This window comes from Microtus ochrogaster, chromosome 10, assembly GCF_000317375.1.
Source record: "Microtus ochrogaster isolate Prairie Vole_2 chromosome 10, MicOch1.0, whole genome shotgun sequence".
NCBI classification, from domain to species: Eukaryota; Metazoa; Chordata; class Mammalia; order Rodentia; family Cricetidae; genus Microtus; species Microtus ochrogaster.
The window spans coordinates 66,044,112-66,061,433 of record NC_022016.1 but is presented as its reverse complement, the minus strand read 5'-3'; the positions used below and the strand labels follow the sequence as shown (position 1 = coordinate 66,061,433).

General features: G+C 42.0%; 1 protein-coding gene across 1 annotated transcript in view; it reads left to right on the top strand.

Annotated features, from left to right (window-relative positions):
- The window catches only part of Tm2d1 (TM2 domain containing 1), a 34,750-nt gene extending 28,668 nt beyond the window's left edge, over positions 1-6,082 (top strand). The window contains exons 6-7 of the mRNA XM_005353443.3: positions 3,285-3,414; positions 5,764-6,082. Of these exons, the coding sequence (XP_005353500.1) occupies positions 3,285-3,395 (111 nt within the window). The 3' untranslated portion in view covers positions 3,396-3,414; positions 5,764-6,082. The remainder of the gene's footprint in view (positions 1-3,284; positions 3,415-5,763) is intronic.
- Positions 6,083-17,322: the final 11,240 nt, after the last annotated feature.

Genomic DNA, 17,322 nt, shown 5'->3' with positions numbered 1-17,322 from the left:
TCTGACCTCACTTCCTCTTCCTCCCAGCATTCTGTTCTGTTTACTCCTCCCATCTATGTTTTAACCTATCAGGGCGAGCAGCTTCTTTATTTAATTAACCAATGACCTTCCTCCATCATGTGTGGACCCTAATCCAGTGTGGGGTTATCTTGGTGTACTGTGTGGACCCTAATCCAGTGTGGGGGTTATCTTGGTATACTGTGTAGACCCTAATCTAGTGTTGGGGGTTATCGTGGTGTACTGTGTGGACCCTAATCTAGTGTGATAATTGGCCCGAGAATGACAGTTGACTCCAAAAGCTTGAAGCTTCTGTCTCACCGAACTGTAAATGTCTGCTACCCTACAAAATGGGTTACAACAGCTTTAGGAAACTGCTGGGTTTAAATTCCATGGCTGTAGGGCTTTATACTAAGGAGACAGTATGCGTGTGTGTGGAGGCACATGACATGCAAACATGTAGAGGTCAGTGGACAACCCTGTGGAATTGGATCTCTCCTTCCATCATGGGCTCCAAGAACTGAACTCAGGCTTTCTAGCTAGGCAACACACACCTTTATTCTCTGTGACATCCCATTGACCCCAAAAGTGCTTCTAGAGTATGTTGGCCCTTTTGATCACCAGCTTATATGACGAGGATCTTTGAAGAACTAACAAATACTTAAGGGAGCCAGGCAGTGGTGGTACACACCTCTAATCCCAGCATTTGGGTGGCAGAGACTGGTGATCTCTGTGAGTTTGAAGCCAGCCTGGCCAATAGCCAAGCTCACACAGAGAAACTGTCTCAAAAATCAAAACCAAAAGAAAAATAAATTTAAAAAATTAAAAAAGATAAATGGCTTAAGGGAAAATTAAAGCTGTAATATGATTGCTACATTATATTTAAAATTGAGCTCCATTCTTGTAAACTATACTGAGTGCTGTCTTCAGTACAGGAAAGGGGAAGGCAACCAACAGACCAACCCAAAGCATTTTCTGCAAGTTAGTGACTAACATATTGTAAAACATCTGTGCTTAAAATGAGCTTGCAGACGGGCGTGTTAGAAATGCATGCTATTGAGAAGTCACACAATCATGGATCACCTCCTTTCTAACATTTGTATATTTTTCTTCAGTGAATAAACAATTATCAGGAAAGATAGTACAGGAAGGAAAAGATAATAGAACAACAGGCTCAGTTCCAGTCTGATCACGCACCCCGACCTGTTTTTACAGTGCATGTAGCCTCTTTCCCCTAGCTGAGCTTCACTTCTTTGTTTTCTTAGTAAAGTCACAGAATATGTTGTTTTCTAATCACCCATTTTTCTCTTAGCTTAATGTTCCTGGTAATTCTTCATGACCCTAGCTACAAAAAAGTCACAGATGCATTAATTTTTACTAAATTTATACATAGCATCCATAAATGTCAGACAAGTTAATTTACTGTTTAGGAATTAAGTCAACATGCGTAGCAGCAGCTGACGTGGTGTCTGGCTATGTAAGAATTAGTTGAATCCACACTAGAGGAAGCTCTCTGTTGGGAGGGATGGTGTCTTAGTCCCTGTTACATGCAGAATGTCTGGAGCCTTCCTGGAATAGAGAAGGAATTAAGTGTTTGTTGAGCTGTTTTTGTTTTTATGAGATGGGTTCTCACTTATGTAGCCCTAGCTGGCCTCAAGATCTTGTGTTCAAGCAATTCAATTCCTGGGTTTCCCTGCCTCAGACCCCAACCCCAGATATCTGGGACTTATAGCTGCATACTTTTGCATTCAGCCTTTTTAGGTTTTGAGGTTGAATGAACTATTTATTAATTTTTTAAAACTAGAGTCTTTTTTGTTTTCATCTTTTAGATTTATGAGTGTGAGCGTTTTCCCTGCACGTATGTATGTATACCACATGTGTGCCTGGTGCTCTCTAAGGTTAGAAGAGGGTGTCAGATCCCTGGGAACGGAGCTGTGAATGGTTTGAACTACCATGTAGGTGTTAAGTCCCAAAGCCAGGTCCTCTGCCTGAGCTGCAACTGCTGTGCCATCTCTGCAGACCATGTTTGTTTATTTTTGTGACAGAGTCTTTCTGTGTGGCTCTGGCTGGCCTTGCACTGTTGGAATCCCCTTTCTGTTCTTCTCCAGGAGGACAGGTTCACATCTCAGCAGCCAGCTCTGCCATCACTTAAGTGAGAAGTGCTAATGAGAGCTTTCTTTAGTTGTATAACCCTTAGAAGAGTATTTTTAAGTCTGTACCCTCTATATTTTTAAATTGACATTTAAGTGTTCCATCATAAATTTGAATAGCTGTATAGGATGTCATTTCAAATATTGACATGTTTAAATAAAACTGTTACATCAATTTTTAAATGTACCCAACAGACTATAAATACCACAAATTTTAAATGTCAGTTACTTTATAAAGAAAGGAATATACTCTTCACAAACTATAATAATTTTTTTACTTAAAATATGAATGCTTTTATGTAAAGGTTCTGGAAAAATGAGATAATTGTAACTGGCGTTCAGGGTGATACAACCTTGACTGGTAGAGATGCATACTGGGCGTTTGCAGTGATCCCATCCCAGCACACTGTGGGCCCCAAACATTTTGCCCGACTGTTGTGTTTCTTCCCACATGAAAACTCCCTCCCCCAAGATCAATAAACTCTAATAATTATCAGAAGTGTTCTTTAAATACCCCTTTAAACATCTTAGAAACAACAGCCAACCCTGACATACTGACAGAAACTTAGGAAACTATTTTCCATGTAGTTAATTACCACAAAGTACTGCATTGTGTGAGGTCCCTTGGTAGCCCATCTTTTTATTCTAACAGTCTAATCTGAAGTTGCATATGCAGGCTCCTCATTTAGAGCTACTCCCATGATGTGGGAATGCTGGCTCTCATCCCTTCATCTGTAAATATCTAACCATAGTCATAAGCCACAAACAGGCCAGTGAAAGTCCCTCCCTGGAGCTGGTGTGTAGATAGGGAGAGAAGTATATTGGAGAAGGCTGTGGGAATAGGCCTGCAGGGAGAACAAAAGCAGAGCATAGAGTGGGGAGGCCAGAGTAAGGGGCACAGAATGCAGACTGGAACCCAGTTTTTCTCACCCCTTTTTATCCTGGGAGCTCTCTGGGTCTCTTTCCCCTTCACCTACTTTGTTTTCTTCTTAGACTTTTTCCCCCTTCACCTACTTTGTTTTTATTTTTATTTTTTGTGTGTGTGTCTACTGAAATAATTTTATTGCCTACTAATAAAAGTAAGCTCATATCTTTTGTAAAGGAAAAGGGCTAACTTTAAATTTTCATCTTTTCTAGATTGTTGGACCTTCAGATGGAAGTAGTTACATTATTGACTATTATGGAACCAGACTTACAAGACTCAGCATTACTAATGAAACATTTAGAAAAACACAGTTCTACCCATAAGTGTTTGAGAAGAGGATCAGTAAGTGCATATCTGTCTCACCTTAAGGAAGATTTCAGAGATCATTTAGTGCTCTAAGCCCTCCACTTCCTGTATCAGCGAATTCAGGTCCACGTCTGTGTGTCCCCAGTCTACTGACAGCATTCTTATGCTGCTCAAGCTCTCGCAGTTTCCTGTCAGACTTGGTTCTATGCAGACTCCTTGCTTTCAGAGAATATTGTTTTCAGCAGGAAAATATTGTATAGCGGTTATGGTGAGGTGTGCTGTACGTGTTTCTCCATGAAGTGCTTTCTGCTGTCCCTCTCTTTGGACCAAGATAGTCGTTTGTTTCAGTTTTGATTTGGTTTTGAGAAGTGTTTTTCTCCTTCTCCTCCTCCTCCTCCTCCTCCTCCTCTTCTTCTTCTTCCTTTCTCTTCCTCCTCCTTTCCTTTCCCCGTCCTCTCCTTCCTCTTCCTCTTCTTCTAATTTATTCTTTGACAATTTCACACCTGTATATATGTTCTGGTCTGGTCACATTCACCTCTCCACCCTCTGTTACCTACTTCCCACCTCCACTGCTCTGCCTCCCTCCTCCTATCAGTTCCCCTCTCATTATCACATCTTCTTGCTTTTGTTTTGTGACACATTGGATGAGACACCAACCACTGGGACAGGGGTTATTACCAGTAACTGCACTGCTGAGAACAAAGACTCCCCCATCCCATCAGTCATCAAGTGCCAATAGCTCTCCTAGGAGGAGGCTCTTTTCCTATCAGTGACTAAATGTTGATGGCCTGTTTCTTTTTTTTTTTTAATGCTGGGGATTGAACCCTGTGCCTATCCCATGCCAGGGAAGTTCTCCACCACTGAGCTCCATCCCTGTCCTGTTTCTTGGTTTTTCCAGACAGATACCAGTAGAAAGTTTAGAGTGACCTAGAACTTGCTATGTTTCCTAGCATGACCTCCAAGCTCCAGGTTCTCTTGATTGCGCCTACCGAATGATAAGATTATAAATTTGTGCCAACACTCTAATATTAATAGGATTCTTAACCTTCCCCTCCTTCTTCCCTAAATCCAAAAGATGGAACACCTAAACCCTCACTCCCTGTAAGTACTAAAGATTGGCTCTACCCATGAGGTTACTAACAGGTTTCAGTCTTTAGTAGGTCTCCCAGCTAGAATGAGAGGTGCTGCAGTCTTCCTGGTTGATATCTGCTGCTACAAAGATTTAGTCCTTTAATATGTCAATCTAGTTAATAATTTTCCAGTGCTGTCTGGTTGTTCTCAGAAGAACATGGGTAGGTCAGGAAATCTGTTTCCTGATACATTTGATCTCTATAATGGAGAAGTATTGTAAAGCATGTGGGTAGCATGTATGGCACTTATTACATTAAACCCACCTTCAGCTGTCCATCTACTCTTAAACAGGCTGAAGAAAGGTAGGTTGGATGTCCAGACCCCGTCATAGAACTCCATCTCAGAGACTTGTTCTAGAGGTCAGGAAGTGAAGAGACATTGTTCAGTGTATTGTGGTGTATAAACAGAATATAACACATAAGTTTGCCTAACAAGTAGATCATTTTTCTTATATTGAATTATTGAGTATATATTGTTATAGAATTGAATAGTGACCATTATTGCAAAATACAAAACTGACTGTCTAAAGTTGCCAAATTTTCACTATAGTCAAGACTGGCCTGAAGCTTACTGTGTGGCCTAGGCTAGCCTCAAACTCTTCATTCTGCTGTCCAAGCTTCCTGAGGGATGGGGTAACAGGCATAAGCCTCCATACTTGGTTTTAAATCCTTTCTTATAGAGCACCCAGTGCTCTCCCAAAGGACTTGAGTTTACTTCCAAGTAGCCAGTTTGGGTGATTCATAGCTGCCCATGTCTCCACTTTCAGGGTTTCTAATACTGTCTTCTGGACCCTTAGAGAAGCTGCAGTTGCATGAGTACCCTCCCACACACAAATATATAATTAAAAATAAAGTAATGGTGTACCTGTGGAACATGCCTGCCATGTTATCCATGTGGAATGTGCTTGCCATGGTGTACCTGTGGGAGTCTGGTCTCTCCCACCATGTGCATTCTGGAATTTGAACTCACCTCATCTGGCTTGGTGGTCAACACCTTTACCCACTGAGTACCCACCTTTACCACTTCTCCCTCCCTCCCTTGTGATCTTTTTTATAGCATATAAAACTACTGTAAGAGTAAGGGGGAAATGTCTTGAGCAGATAAAGTGTTCAAGTGTCCATCCTGACCTAGGAGCACTGCCTAGCATGCCTAAGGCCACATTACATCCCCAGCTGAAAAGGGAAAAAAACAGAAATGTGTCTGTGTAACCTCATGTGAGCATTGTTTAACTTTCTTTTCCTTTTTTTGTTTTAGGATTTGAGCCTCCTTGATTTCAATAGAGAGCCCCGTATATGTGGAATTCCAGATTTTCCTTTTCCTTAAGTACCACTTTTGGGTGTGGATGATGTTTTGGTGTGTGCTCAATTTTGATTTGTTGATTTAGCTAAAAGTATTATTCCTTTTATTTAATAGTCTTTCTCAAAAATCAGTATAATAGTTTTTTGTGGGCTTCTGTCTCTATGAGATAGCGACCCTATTCCTGTTACTGTTATTATTTTACTGTACTGTCCTTTACATGTCACGTGACATTTTTATTTGTGAAAAATAAAAATTATAACTTATTGACATTTTATTCCCCTGTTATTAAGAAAACCTTCTTATCATCAAACAAAACTGTCTTACACATTGTGATCCTTTGAAGCAGTCAGTTCATGGTGTGAACAAGCAGGGTTCATACTGGTTGGGGCTACAGTGTCCTATGGGATCCTATGGGCTACAGGACCCACTGGGATGCTGCAGCTTTTAGTTCTGTGTTGTGTGATGCCCAGGGACTGGGAGGCCGTGGATACTTCTTGTCTCTGAAATGTGAACTTTGTCTATTTTGCTTGGAGAGTGACACACCAGCTATGGAAGGCCAGGTATGACTACTCCAGCTCACTGCAGTTACAGCTGACACTGGGTGAACCGGGTGGGGGCACCAACTAGATGATTGCTGTCTGCCAGCTGTAATCACTGCCAGGCAGGTGCCAGCACACTGGGATCTGAAGGAAGAAAGCAGCCCCTGTGTGTTAGCGCCTAGTTTTCTTACCGTGTAAGAGGGGCTTTAAGAAAATGAAAATCAGCTGGGTGGTGGTGGCACACACCTTTAATCCTAGCACTCAGAAGGTAGAGGCAAGAGATCTCTGAGTTTGAGGCCAGTCTGGTTTACAGAGTGAGTTTTAGGACAGCCAGGACTACACAGAAGCCCTATCTCAAAAACAAACAAACAAACAAAACAAAACAAAAAACAAACAACAACAACAACCAAAAAAAGGGATGAAAATGTTACCTTGATTTCTGCATGAGCATTGTTGTCATTAATTTGACTGGGAGAGCTAATATTTGCATTTTTTTAAAAGGCAGAATCTCATAGCTCAGGTTGGCCTTGAACCTACTGTGTAGTCCAGGATAACCTTGTACTACACCTGCCTCCACCTTCCAAGTGCTAGGATGATCATATCCACCATCATACCCAGTTTATGTGGTGCTGGGGATCAAGCTAGGTCTTCATGGATGTAGACAGGTACTCTACCTGCTGGGCTACATTCCTCGACCCCAAAGCAGGCACGTCTCAAAGTGTCTGTTTCAATACACTGTATTACAAAGAGTTGTTGACTTTCTTTTCAGTGCACTTCCATGACAAGAACACTTTTGTCCATTTCTCTGTTGCATTATATATGTAATATATTTACAGATGTTTCTTCTGTTACTCATTTTTATTCTCTTCAAGTTTGTCAGTTTTTCCTTTTGTCAAGCATTATTTCATCATGACTGTCTATTAGTATGTATGAATTTTATATGATTACCCTAGCTTTTAAAGTAGTGGGCAGAATTATGAGGTTCATTTACTCCTAATCTCTCAAGGGTAAATGGAATGAACCCCTTCGGTCCTGCAGAAACATCTAGTGCCCTGTAGTGGTCATTTACAGATGTACCTGAAAGGGTTAATGCTGTTTCCAGGAGTAAACTGTACCCAGACACTTTGTTCTTAGTCCCAGCTTTTGCCTCTATTATAGAAGGCCAAGTCCTAGGTAATTTATAAGACGCAGAAGTCACTTTTTCACAGTGCTGGGGGCTTGGAAATTGAATATTGAGGTGCTGAACTGTATTATGACATGGCAGGGAGAGAACAAGTAAACGAACTCAGGTTCCCCACCCTCCTGTCTTCATGATCCCTACTATACCCAAAAGCTTTACCAATATACTACCATATATACTACCCATACTCTACCAAGTTAGTGAGTTTGGGGATGAATTAAAGTGATAGGACCACATAAATAAACTAAAGCACCTTCTTAGATGTCACAGACTTTTAGATCTCAGCCAGCATTTATTCACAGGTCCACAAAGATTATAAGAAATATAAATTTATGAGCATGGTTTGTTTTACACAAAATTTTTTTTCCCTCTCTTCCTCCCTCTCTTCCTTCTTTCCTTCCTTCCATACACTGTCTGTTTGTCCATCTGCTGTCTGCCTGGCTGCCTTCCCTTCCTTCATCCCCTCCAAGTCCTGCATACCCACCAGGGTCTTGTGCATGCTTGGTGAGCACCGTGCCCTTGAGCTGCATCCTTAGGTCTTCCCACCTTATTTTAACCTAAATGCATAAGAACATGTCAAGTAGTTTGTTAGGCACCCAGAAAGCTAAAGAATTTATTTCTGTTTCTTTTAGGAATTTTCATTGTATTATATGGAGCTACTGGAGGCCATCTTCATTGCAAATCTGCAATGTACTTTAAGCTTATTTTCCCCACAACCACTGCCCTGACCACGTCACTCCCTTCCATTACTTTTCTTTGTTTCTCTGGTCTAGTGGTTCTCAATGCTGCGACCCTTTAATACACTTCCTCACAGTGTGGTGACCCTTACCCATAAAATTATTTTCATTGCTGCTTCATAACTGTAATTTTGCTACGGTTATGAATCATAATGTAAATATGTTTTCCAATGGTCTTAGGTGACCACTGTGAAAGGGTTCTTCAAGCTGGGGTCACGACCCACAGGTTGAGAAGCAGCTGCCCCAGATGGTGTCTCATCTGTACATAAGAGAAAACGTGAGCTCTGTTTTTTTAAATTTAATCTTTGTGTGTGTTGTTTCTGTGTGTGTGGTGTGTCCGAGGGTGTTTGCACACCACATGCGTGTAGAGAACAGGGTAAGATGCTGTGTGTTCTGTATCGCTCCCCACCCTTTTGCTTTGGGACGGGCTGTCACTGAACCGGAAGCTCACTGTTATGTCCTAGTGTGGGGTTGCTGGACTCGAGTCTGCGTCCCGCTGTGCTGGAGGTTCCAGGACAGGTCCTCATCCTCTCCAGCCTCCCACTCCTCGTGGTTCCCACACACTACTCCTCTGTTTATGTACAAACAGGCTGCTTCCCTGACCGAGCTGTTGTGAACAGTGCTGCAGTAAAATGGGTGTGCGCCTTTCCTTGTGATTTGCTGACGTGGGATTTCTGAGCAATACTTGGGGGTGGTGTAGCTGCATCACATAGCAGGCCTATTTTTAATTTGTGGGGATTCTCCATATCGATTTCCACAGTGGACTCACTTATATTCCCAGCAGTGGGTAAGGGCTGCTTTTTGTCCACATCCTCACCATCTTTAGTTGTTTGTTTGTTATTACGACTGCTAAAGCATCTTATAGCAAGAAACCAGCAAGGGAGAAAGTGAGTTCTGAAAATCCAGGCCTCCCTTTCAAAAGGCGCATGCCTAGGGCCGCCCTGTGTTTCTTCCCTTCACACGCATTAGCCAGCAACCCTTGCACTTTTTCAAAACTGTTCACAAAACTGATGCATCTGCTGAAGAACTTTGGAAAACACTGTTTCTGCTAGTTTGTTATGCATGCTTACACATTTTTTCTCACAGAAATGATACACTCTGCACACTTTTATGACAGCTTCACCTTGTAAAAAAATTTTTGTCTCAATATTTTTATTTGTATTTTATGTTTATATTTATATATAAATAAAGATATATATTGCATTTATTTTCTCTTACATATATATGTGTATGTGTGTTGGGTGTGTGCGTTGCTTACCTGTGGAGGTCAGAGGACAGCCAGCAGGAACTACTTACCTCTCTCTACCATGTGGATCTGGGATTAAGCTCAGACGATCAGGCTTGGCAGCAAATGCCTTTACCCGGTACTCACAGAACCATCTAGCCAGCCCTCAATAAATACTCTTTAAAAAAATTTTTTTGTTGTTGTTGCTGAGACAGCATCTTACTATTTAGCCCTAACTGGCCTGTGGTTCTATGATGTAGACCAGCCCAGCCCTTAAACTCACCTTTGCTTCCTAACTGCTTGGATTAAAAGCATATGGCACATGATTGGCTACAAAATTGCTACAGAATGTTCTATGTCTGTACCAAATTTATGCAATCCTCTATCACTATCCCAGCAATACTGACCAGTTATGACTTTTGCCCTAGAATTGGAATCTACCTGTCTTAGTTAGGGTTTCTGATGCTGCAATGAAACACTATGACCAAAAAGCAAGTTGGGGAGGAAAGGGTTTATTTGACTTAAACTTCCACATTGCTGCTCATCATCAAAGGAAGTCAGGACAGGGCAGGAAGCTAGAGGCAGGAACCGATTCAGAGACCACAGAGGAATGTTACTGGCTTGCTCTCATGGCTTGCTTAGCCTGCTTTGTAGAACCCAGTACCATCAGCCCAGGGATGGCACCACCTATAATGGACTGGGCCCTCCCCCATCAATCACTAATTAAGGAAATGCCTTACAGCTGGATCTTATGGCGGAATCTTCTCAATTGAGGTCAAGTTGATATAAGACTAGCTGGCATACCTCAGGTTGCTAGACTTGCAGAACACACAAACTCAGAGTTATTCATGAGCCAGGGTTTCGGTTTGGTTTTAGAATTCCTATGTGCAGTGTCAGGTAAGCAGGGTAATGGAGGAGAAATGAAGTCCAACACTCCAAACCCGAGTTTAAACACAACCATGGTAAGTTCCCAGTTTCCTTGGAGCAACCTAAGTGTAAATGTGCATTGCAGAAGTCTGGGCCTGCTCTTTGCTGTCCACTTGGGCCACTGCTTATATTGGTTTTGATTGCTGTTTCTCACTTCTGAGGGCCTGGGTGGGGACAGGAGCAGAGCTCTAGAACCCGACACCTGGAGAAAAGTGCGGGCTGTAGGGTTGGGGGTAAGTAGCAAGTCCAAGTGACAGGATATCAAATGCTGGGCTGTTACTGAGTTGCTCACCAGACACTTTGGTGGGAGAGGTGGCAGATTCTAAGAGGGCGCTCATTCATTCCGTCTTCGTTTTTCTTGTTTGTTTGTTTTTTCCCTGCTAAGAGGGAAAGAGGGACAAATACATTTAGAAAATGAAGAGCATCACACATGCCCACAATCCCAGTATTCAGGAGTCTGAGGCAGGAGGATCAAAGGTTTGAGGCCCGCCTCCGCTACGAACAGTTCTGAACCCAGCCAGCCTGGGATACACAGTAAGACCCTGCTGGCGCAGGAGCCACACAAGCCCTGTCCCCATGAGCTGCACCCTCCAAGCCCCTGAGTTCTGAGCTGCATTGAGCAGCCAAATGAGGTTCAGAACAATGTGGGCTAAAAACTCAGCGCGGTAAGCGTTACTCCTTCCTGTGTCTTCTTAGAGCCTCATGCAGATTCTTCCCCAAACACTAGTTCTCTTAAAGCTGTGTTACTGTCTGACAGAGGACACAACTTTACACTCCTAGAAAAATATTGTTGAGAAAAACACTAGTAAAAATGATAAGGTGTACAAATCTTAAAGTTTCAAATGTTAACTTTTCAAGTTGTTTCCCATATGCAGTCATTGTGCTAAGTTCGTCATGTATCTTAAATGATATAATTCTGTTCTGTGGTTTGCGGCTGTGGTGGTTGTTTTGAGACATAAATACCAAAAAATGTTTCATGACTACCAGCATGAGATTAAAAGTGATTATTGTCGGGCTGGAGAGATAGCTCAGGGGTTAAAAGCACTGACTGCTCTTCCAGCGGACCTGGGTTCAATTCCCAACACCAACATGGCAGCTCAAAACTGTCTGAAGATCCAATTGCAGGGGATCTGACACCTTCGCAGCAATGTACATAAAAAATAAAGTTAAATAAAAGTGATTATTTTCAAAACCAGAAGGCTTACTCTTTTTCTGTCATCTATAGCACATTGATGACCCAAAAGGGGATTGTATTTGTAGGGCAATGGGAGAGATACTCAATGGGACCAGACTGTATGGCTCTGTTTATTTTTTCCAGGGGCAAATGAAGCTATCAATATCTGTAGGTAGCAGGATTGCAAGTCAGTCTTTTGCCTTTTGTACAATAAAAATGCATTATTTTCTTGCATATATTTGACACGGGATTATGAGTGAAGTAGAACAAAGAGTCCACATGCATCTTATTCTTTTTCTTCCTCCAGATATATCTGAGGCCTAACTTAGCATCAGTGCAGCCATGACAGGCTAACAATACTGGGTCTGGGCCTCACTCTTACAATACCCAGGAAATACCACAGACTGGACCCTGCTGGAGACCAGTGAGGACTGAGACAAAAAAGTGCTAGATGTTCCAGAACATTAAGGATAGCTTACATGGCTTGTGTATAGGTTGCCAGTTTCCTTACAGCAACGCCAGTACCAATCCCTGTTTGACAAGACTTCTGTTGCCCGGCTACTGCTCAATCAGGAGCCCAACCGCCATCTGAATCTGGAATTTCCCTACCCCCCACATTCTTTACTCCTTAAAAATCCTGAATAGCTCAGCTCAAGACTTCCTGATCCACCTACTGTGTCAGAACGGACAGAGGACCCAAGTTCAAGCTTGCAATAAAGGCTCTTTGCTTTTGCATATGAACTTGGACTCCTGGTGGTCTCTGGGGGGCTCATGACGTGGGCATAACATATCCACTGTGTTTTTTGCCATGGTCGTTGAAACAGTAGATATGCTTTAGGCAAATGCCATCAGAGTTGGCATCCTGGCAGCAAGAGGAAAAGCACAGCCTCTGGAATCAAATGGGCTTGAGTTCGCATTCTGGCGGTTAGTTGTTTTGTGACTCAACAAGTGACCATTAGGAGCCCCTCTGTCTTCATGTGGGCAGGGCTAATGGCACCAGTCAGGTCATATTGGAAGGCTGTGTGATGCTATGAGAGCTGTCATTCTTGGACACAGTTTAAACGGATGGACTAGACTCAGGAGTTTATGAAGTCCACCTAGAACGAGCTGGAGTTTCCTTACACCTTCATTACAATGAGCAAATCACCTGCCTCTCCGTGAAGGGAAGTCACATGCCTTCTTTAGACTTGTTTACCTAAGTTTTCCTTATCTCCATTTTCTTATCTCCAAAACTGTCCTTATCTGAAGCTACTGGGTGTAATAAAGGCCAAAAATGTCTCTGTTTTCTCCAGAATTAGTCTTCTCCGCACCTCACCCATTTGAGAGTCCTTGGTAAAGGGAGGCTGCTGCTTGCGGTGCTTGTTGCTGCTTTTAATCCAAAGCTCTCTCGAGATTTTTATCTAATCAATCTTGAAAAGTTGCAGTAAGGCAGCTGCAGACTCTGCCTAAATTACCTTTTATTGCAAGCAATCTCTAGGCACACAACACACTGTTGCTTTTAACTTGTCAATGTTATCAGACTATGCCAAGCATGTAGAGATTACAGCTTGAAAAACGATTGAGGTTAGAGCTATTTGGACTGTCTATGCCAAAGAAAAATGTTTTACCAGAATTCTCTAGAAGATGTGGGTTTTGGAGCCTTTAATCACATGAGCTAATTAATATTCATTCTATGTGGGAGGGGGCGATGAAGAAAACTCCAAGTCTCATCTTTGATTTTCAGAAGAAGATTCCAACTTTGAGGAACTGTATGTTTATGAAAATCCTTTACTATTGCAGCATTGGGCCCCAAAGAAGGAGGCGTGTATTCTCTGTCTGGTCTGTGACTGAGAAAGCGTGGTGTGTGAGACATGGCAGAAATGAACCTAATACCATTACACATCGTTTTAGAGTTTTCAGAAAGGAGCTTATTGTTTATTAAATCTTATTTATTGACCAATTATGCACATCTGTGCACTTACCCTTCTGTAATATATTCCCCACACAGCAGCTACAGCGGTAAAATGCGATGAGAATGTGTCACTCTCCTGTTACCCCTCCAGAGGCGGTCACCTGTCATACCTACCAATGGCTCCTTCCTCCAGGTGCTCTTCTTGCTTTCCTCTGCTCGGGCCTCCTTTCCCAGGCTTAGGGGCTTGGGTACACACTTGCTCAGGTCTCCAGTGGGATTCCTGACCATTCGCTCTCATCCTGCCCTAGTCCTCTGAATTCCTACGGTTTTGTTTCTCCTCACTGCACTAATAGCCACCTGGTGTTATGTTGGGCTTTTTTCTGTCTCCCACACTATATTGTTGGCTTGACCTGGGTAAGAACTTTGTCTCGGACACTGTAGAATTGTCTGCACTTGGGACAGTGCATAACTGTTCAAAAGATAATTTTTGAGTGAGTGGGAACACAAAAATAAGTTAATAGGAATAACTTTGTGGGTTAATAAAATTCTGTTGCGTTTATATCACAGATTTTCTTTATTCAATCACCTACTGATGCACCTCTGGGCTTATGAACCACAATAGCCAAAATGGCAAGATAGCCCCAAAGGTCCTGGTCATAACCAACAGCTGTCTAAGACCTGTTCAACAGGACAGAATTCATGCCTGGTACTGAAAGTCCTAGCCAAGAACCATTGACTCGTGTGGCCATGGAATCTAAGGGACAACCCACTACTACCACTTTATTAAACCAGTCTAATTTCTAACTTCTAAATATTCACATTCAAACTCATAAATAAGTGTAGCACTCACCTCTCACCAAAGACATTTTTCTTTGCAGCAGAGGAAAACAATTACAGACAGCCACAACTGATCAAAATGCAAAAAACAACAAACTGTGAGGTGCCCCGCCCCAACTCATGCACACACGCAAGCCCTACGCCCAGAGCTCAGGAAACATTGTAGAAGAAGGGACAGAAAGATTGTAAAAGCCAAAGGACCAGACGGTCTTGCTGGGAGATTGTGTCTTCTAGATATGGCAGGGAAGCTACACCCGTGAAATAGTAACAACATGGTGGTCTAAGTAGGAACTGAATAATAACAATATTTATTAATATGCCTATGTAGATGTGGGGACTCCCACAAGAGTCTACCCCTGTTTGAAGAGCTGCAGGCAATTAGTGACTGTTCTGTGAAGAACAATCAGTGCTCCTGAGGGATGAGCCCTCTAATTTGTTATCCAGCACCAAGTGGCCACCCCCAAACACATATACATAAGAGTAGCACTAAATTGACTTAGCGGTTGTATTTATATCTTCATTAGTGTATATATATACATATATACTAGCATATATATTAGTATACACTCGCACACACAAACGTGTATGCAACATTTATACTTAAGGAAAAAGAGGCTATAAGCAGCAGAGGAAATGGGGATTTGGGAGAAAAAGGAAAACATTGCTGTAAATACAGTACACATATATGAAATTAAAAAAAATATTCAGAGTCAAAGGCAGAAATCAACAGATGAAGCCTAGGGAAGACACAACAATCAGGCGCTGAAGTTCTCCTACGTGAAAAAAATGGACTTACATCAAAAACCAGGCAGCAGAAATAAAGAGTGGGCCTTCTGAATAATGAAAGGAACAATTCTCCAGGAACATTTAACTATTTTGAGAGACTTCAAGATGGCAGATGACACTCAGGTACCATCTGTTAGCGGCAGAATTCCCTGTTCTGTCCATTGACAACTTGTAATGCAAAGGCAGCTTTGCCTGATGGTGTCATTCAGCACCTTCCATGGCAGCACTTCCTGTTTCCCACAGGCAGCTCTGTGGATCCCTCTTGCCTTGGTGGAATAGTGCTCATCCTCAGAGAGGTGCAAAAAAAAAAAAAAGCAACAGATTGGGAATTTTAGAATCAAACATAATGAATCTGCCTTTTAGCAATTATTTGATTGTTCTGGATGTTTAATTTCTTCTTTTGTAAAAATGAGACTAATAATGCTCACTTAGTGAAGATTAAATAAAATAACAAATGTGAATGCACCCTTCAAGATGGAGTGGATGGATGTTCCATCAGTGGTACCCTTCCCTGTAGATAATGAACTACTTCATCTTCTTCTTGTTCTTCCCCTGACTTCCCTATGCAGGCCGTGACTATTATTTTCTTTTTCCACTTCTGTGTTTGCACCCACTGTTCCTTGGTCCCTTTAGTCTTAGATTGGGAGGTAATGTTCACAAGCTGGCTGTCCATGACCCAAGAGTCTGTCAAGGTCCAGCTCCTTCCTAAGTGGTTCATCTTTCTTTTTTTTAAAATATTTATTTTATTTATTTATTATGTATACAATATTCTGTCTGTGTGTATGCCTGCATGCCAGAAGAGGGCACCAGACCTCTTTACAGATGGTTGTGAGCCACCATGTGGTTGCTGGGAATTGAACTCAGGACCTTTGGAAGAGCAGGCAATGCTCTTAACCACTGAGCCATCTCTCCAGCCCCTGGTTCATCTTTCTTGTCCTTTATTCCTCACTCAGTGGATGAGAGACTGCTTCCCATCGGCCATATTCTCTCTATTGGCATTAATTCTAGACAGGTCTGTCCCTTGCTGTTGATTGTTTCAGGACAGAGCTGTCTTAGAAGTTTTGATTTTTTTTTTTTTTTTTTGCTGTTTTCTAAGTTTCTAGATGGTACCTGCATTGCTTGGCTTGTGGCTCTGCCTCACTGCAAGCTCCATTTGTTTTTCCTTCTCCTTCTCTAATACCGACCCCTTTCACTGAACTCTTAATACCTCAGGACTTCCTAAATAAGCCCCACGTGAGAACTTTTTAAAATATTTTTTTCATACAATTCATTCTGATCATGGTTTCCCCTCCCTCATCTCCTCCCAGGTCCTCTCCACCTTCATATCCACCCAACTTGATGCTTTTTTTTCTTTTTAGAAAACAAGCAAACAAACCAGAATAAAACAAAACAAACACGCAGAAAGAAAAAAGAAAAAGGATGAGAAACACATGTGCACACACCCTAAACACAAAGCCATAATATATAAGCAAAAGACCATTAAAAAAACAAACAACAAACAAACAAAAATGCTCAGATAAGGCATTATGAAATAAACAAAATCCCCCAAAATACCATAGAGTCAATTTTGTTTTGGCCATTTACTATTGGTGTGGTGTGTGCACCCAGTGAGACTCTTCTACTGGAGAAAACAAAGTTTCTTTTGTGAGCAATCAGAGATAGCTTCTGGGTTAGTGATGAGGGCTCATGTCCATTTCTTTTCTTGGCTTTGAGATATGACCCAGATCAGACCTGTGCAGGCCCTGTATATACTGCCACAGTCTCTGTGAGTTCAAATGTCATCACTCTTGCTTATAGTGTCTGAAAGGAGCTCCTTGATGTCTTCCATCCCCACTGGCTCTTACAATCTTACTACCCCCTCTTCTGTATAGCTCCCTGGCCCTGAGGGAGGGTTTGATAAAGACGTCCCATTTAGGATTGAGTGAATACAAGGTCTCTCACCCTTTGCACATTGCCCAGTTGTGTGTCTCTGTATTACCTCCCATCTCATATAGGAGGAAGCTTCTCTGCTGATGACTGAGCAAGGTACCATCAGTATAGCAGAATGTCATTAAGAGTCATTTTATTAAATAAAAAGGAAGGTTTCAATTTTGACATAGCAAGATTACAGATAATGAAACCATTGTCCAACAAGAATTAGACTTGCAATATTTAGTCCCTTTACACTTGGCAAGTTAAGGAAAATACTATATCATCTATTCTATCTTTTCGAGTCTAA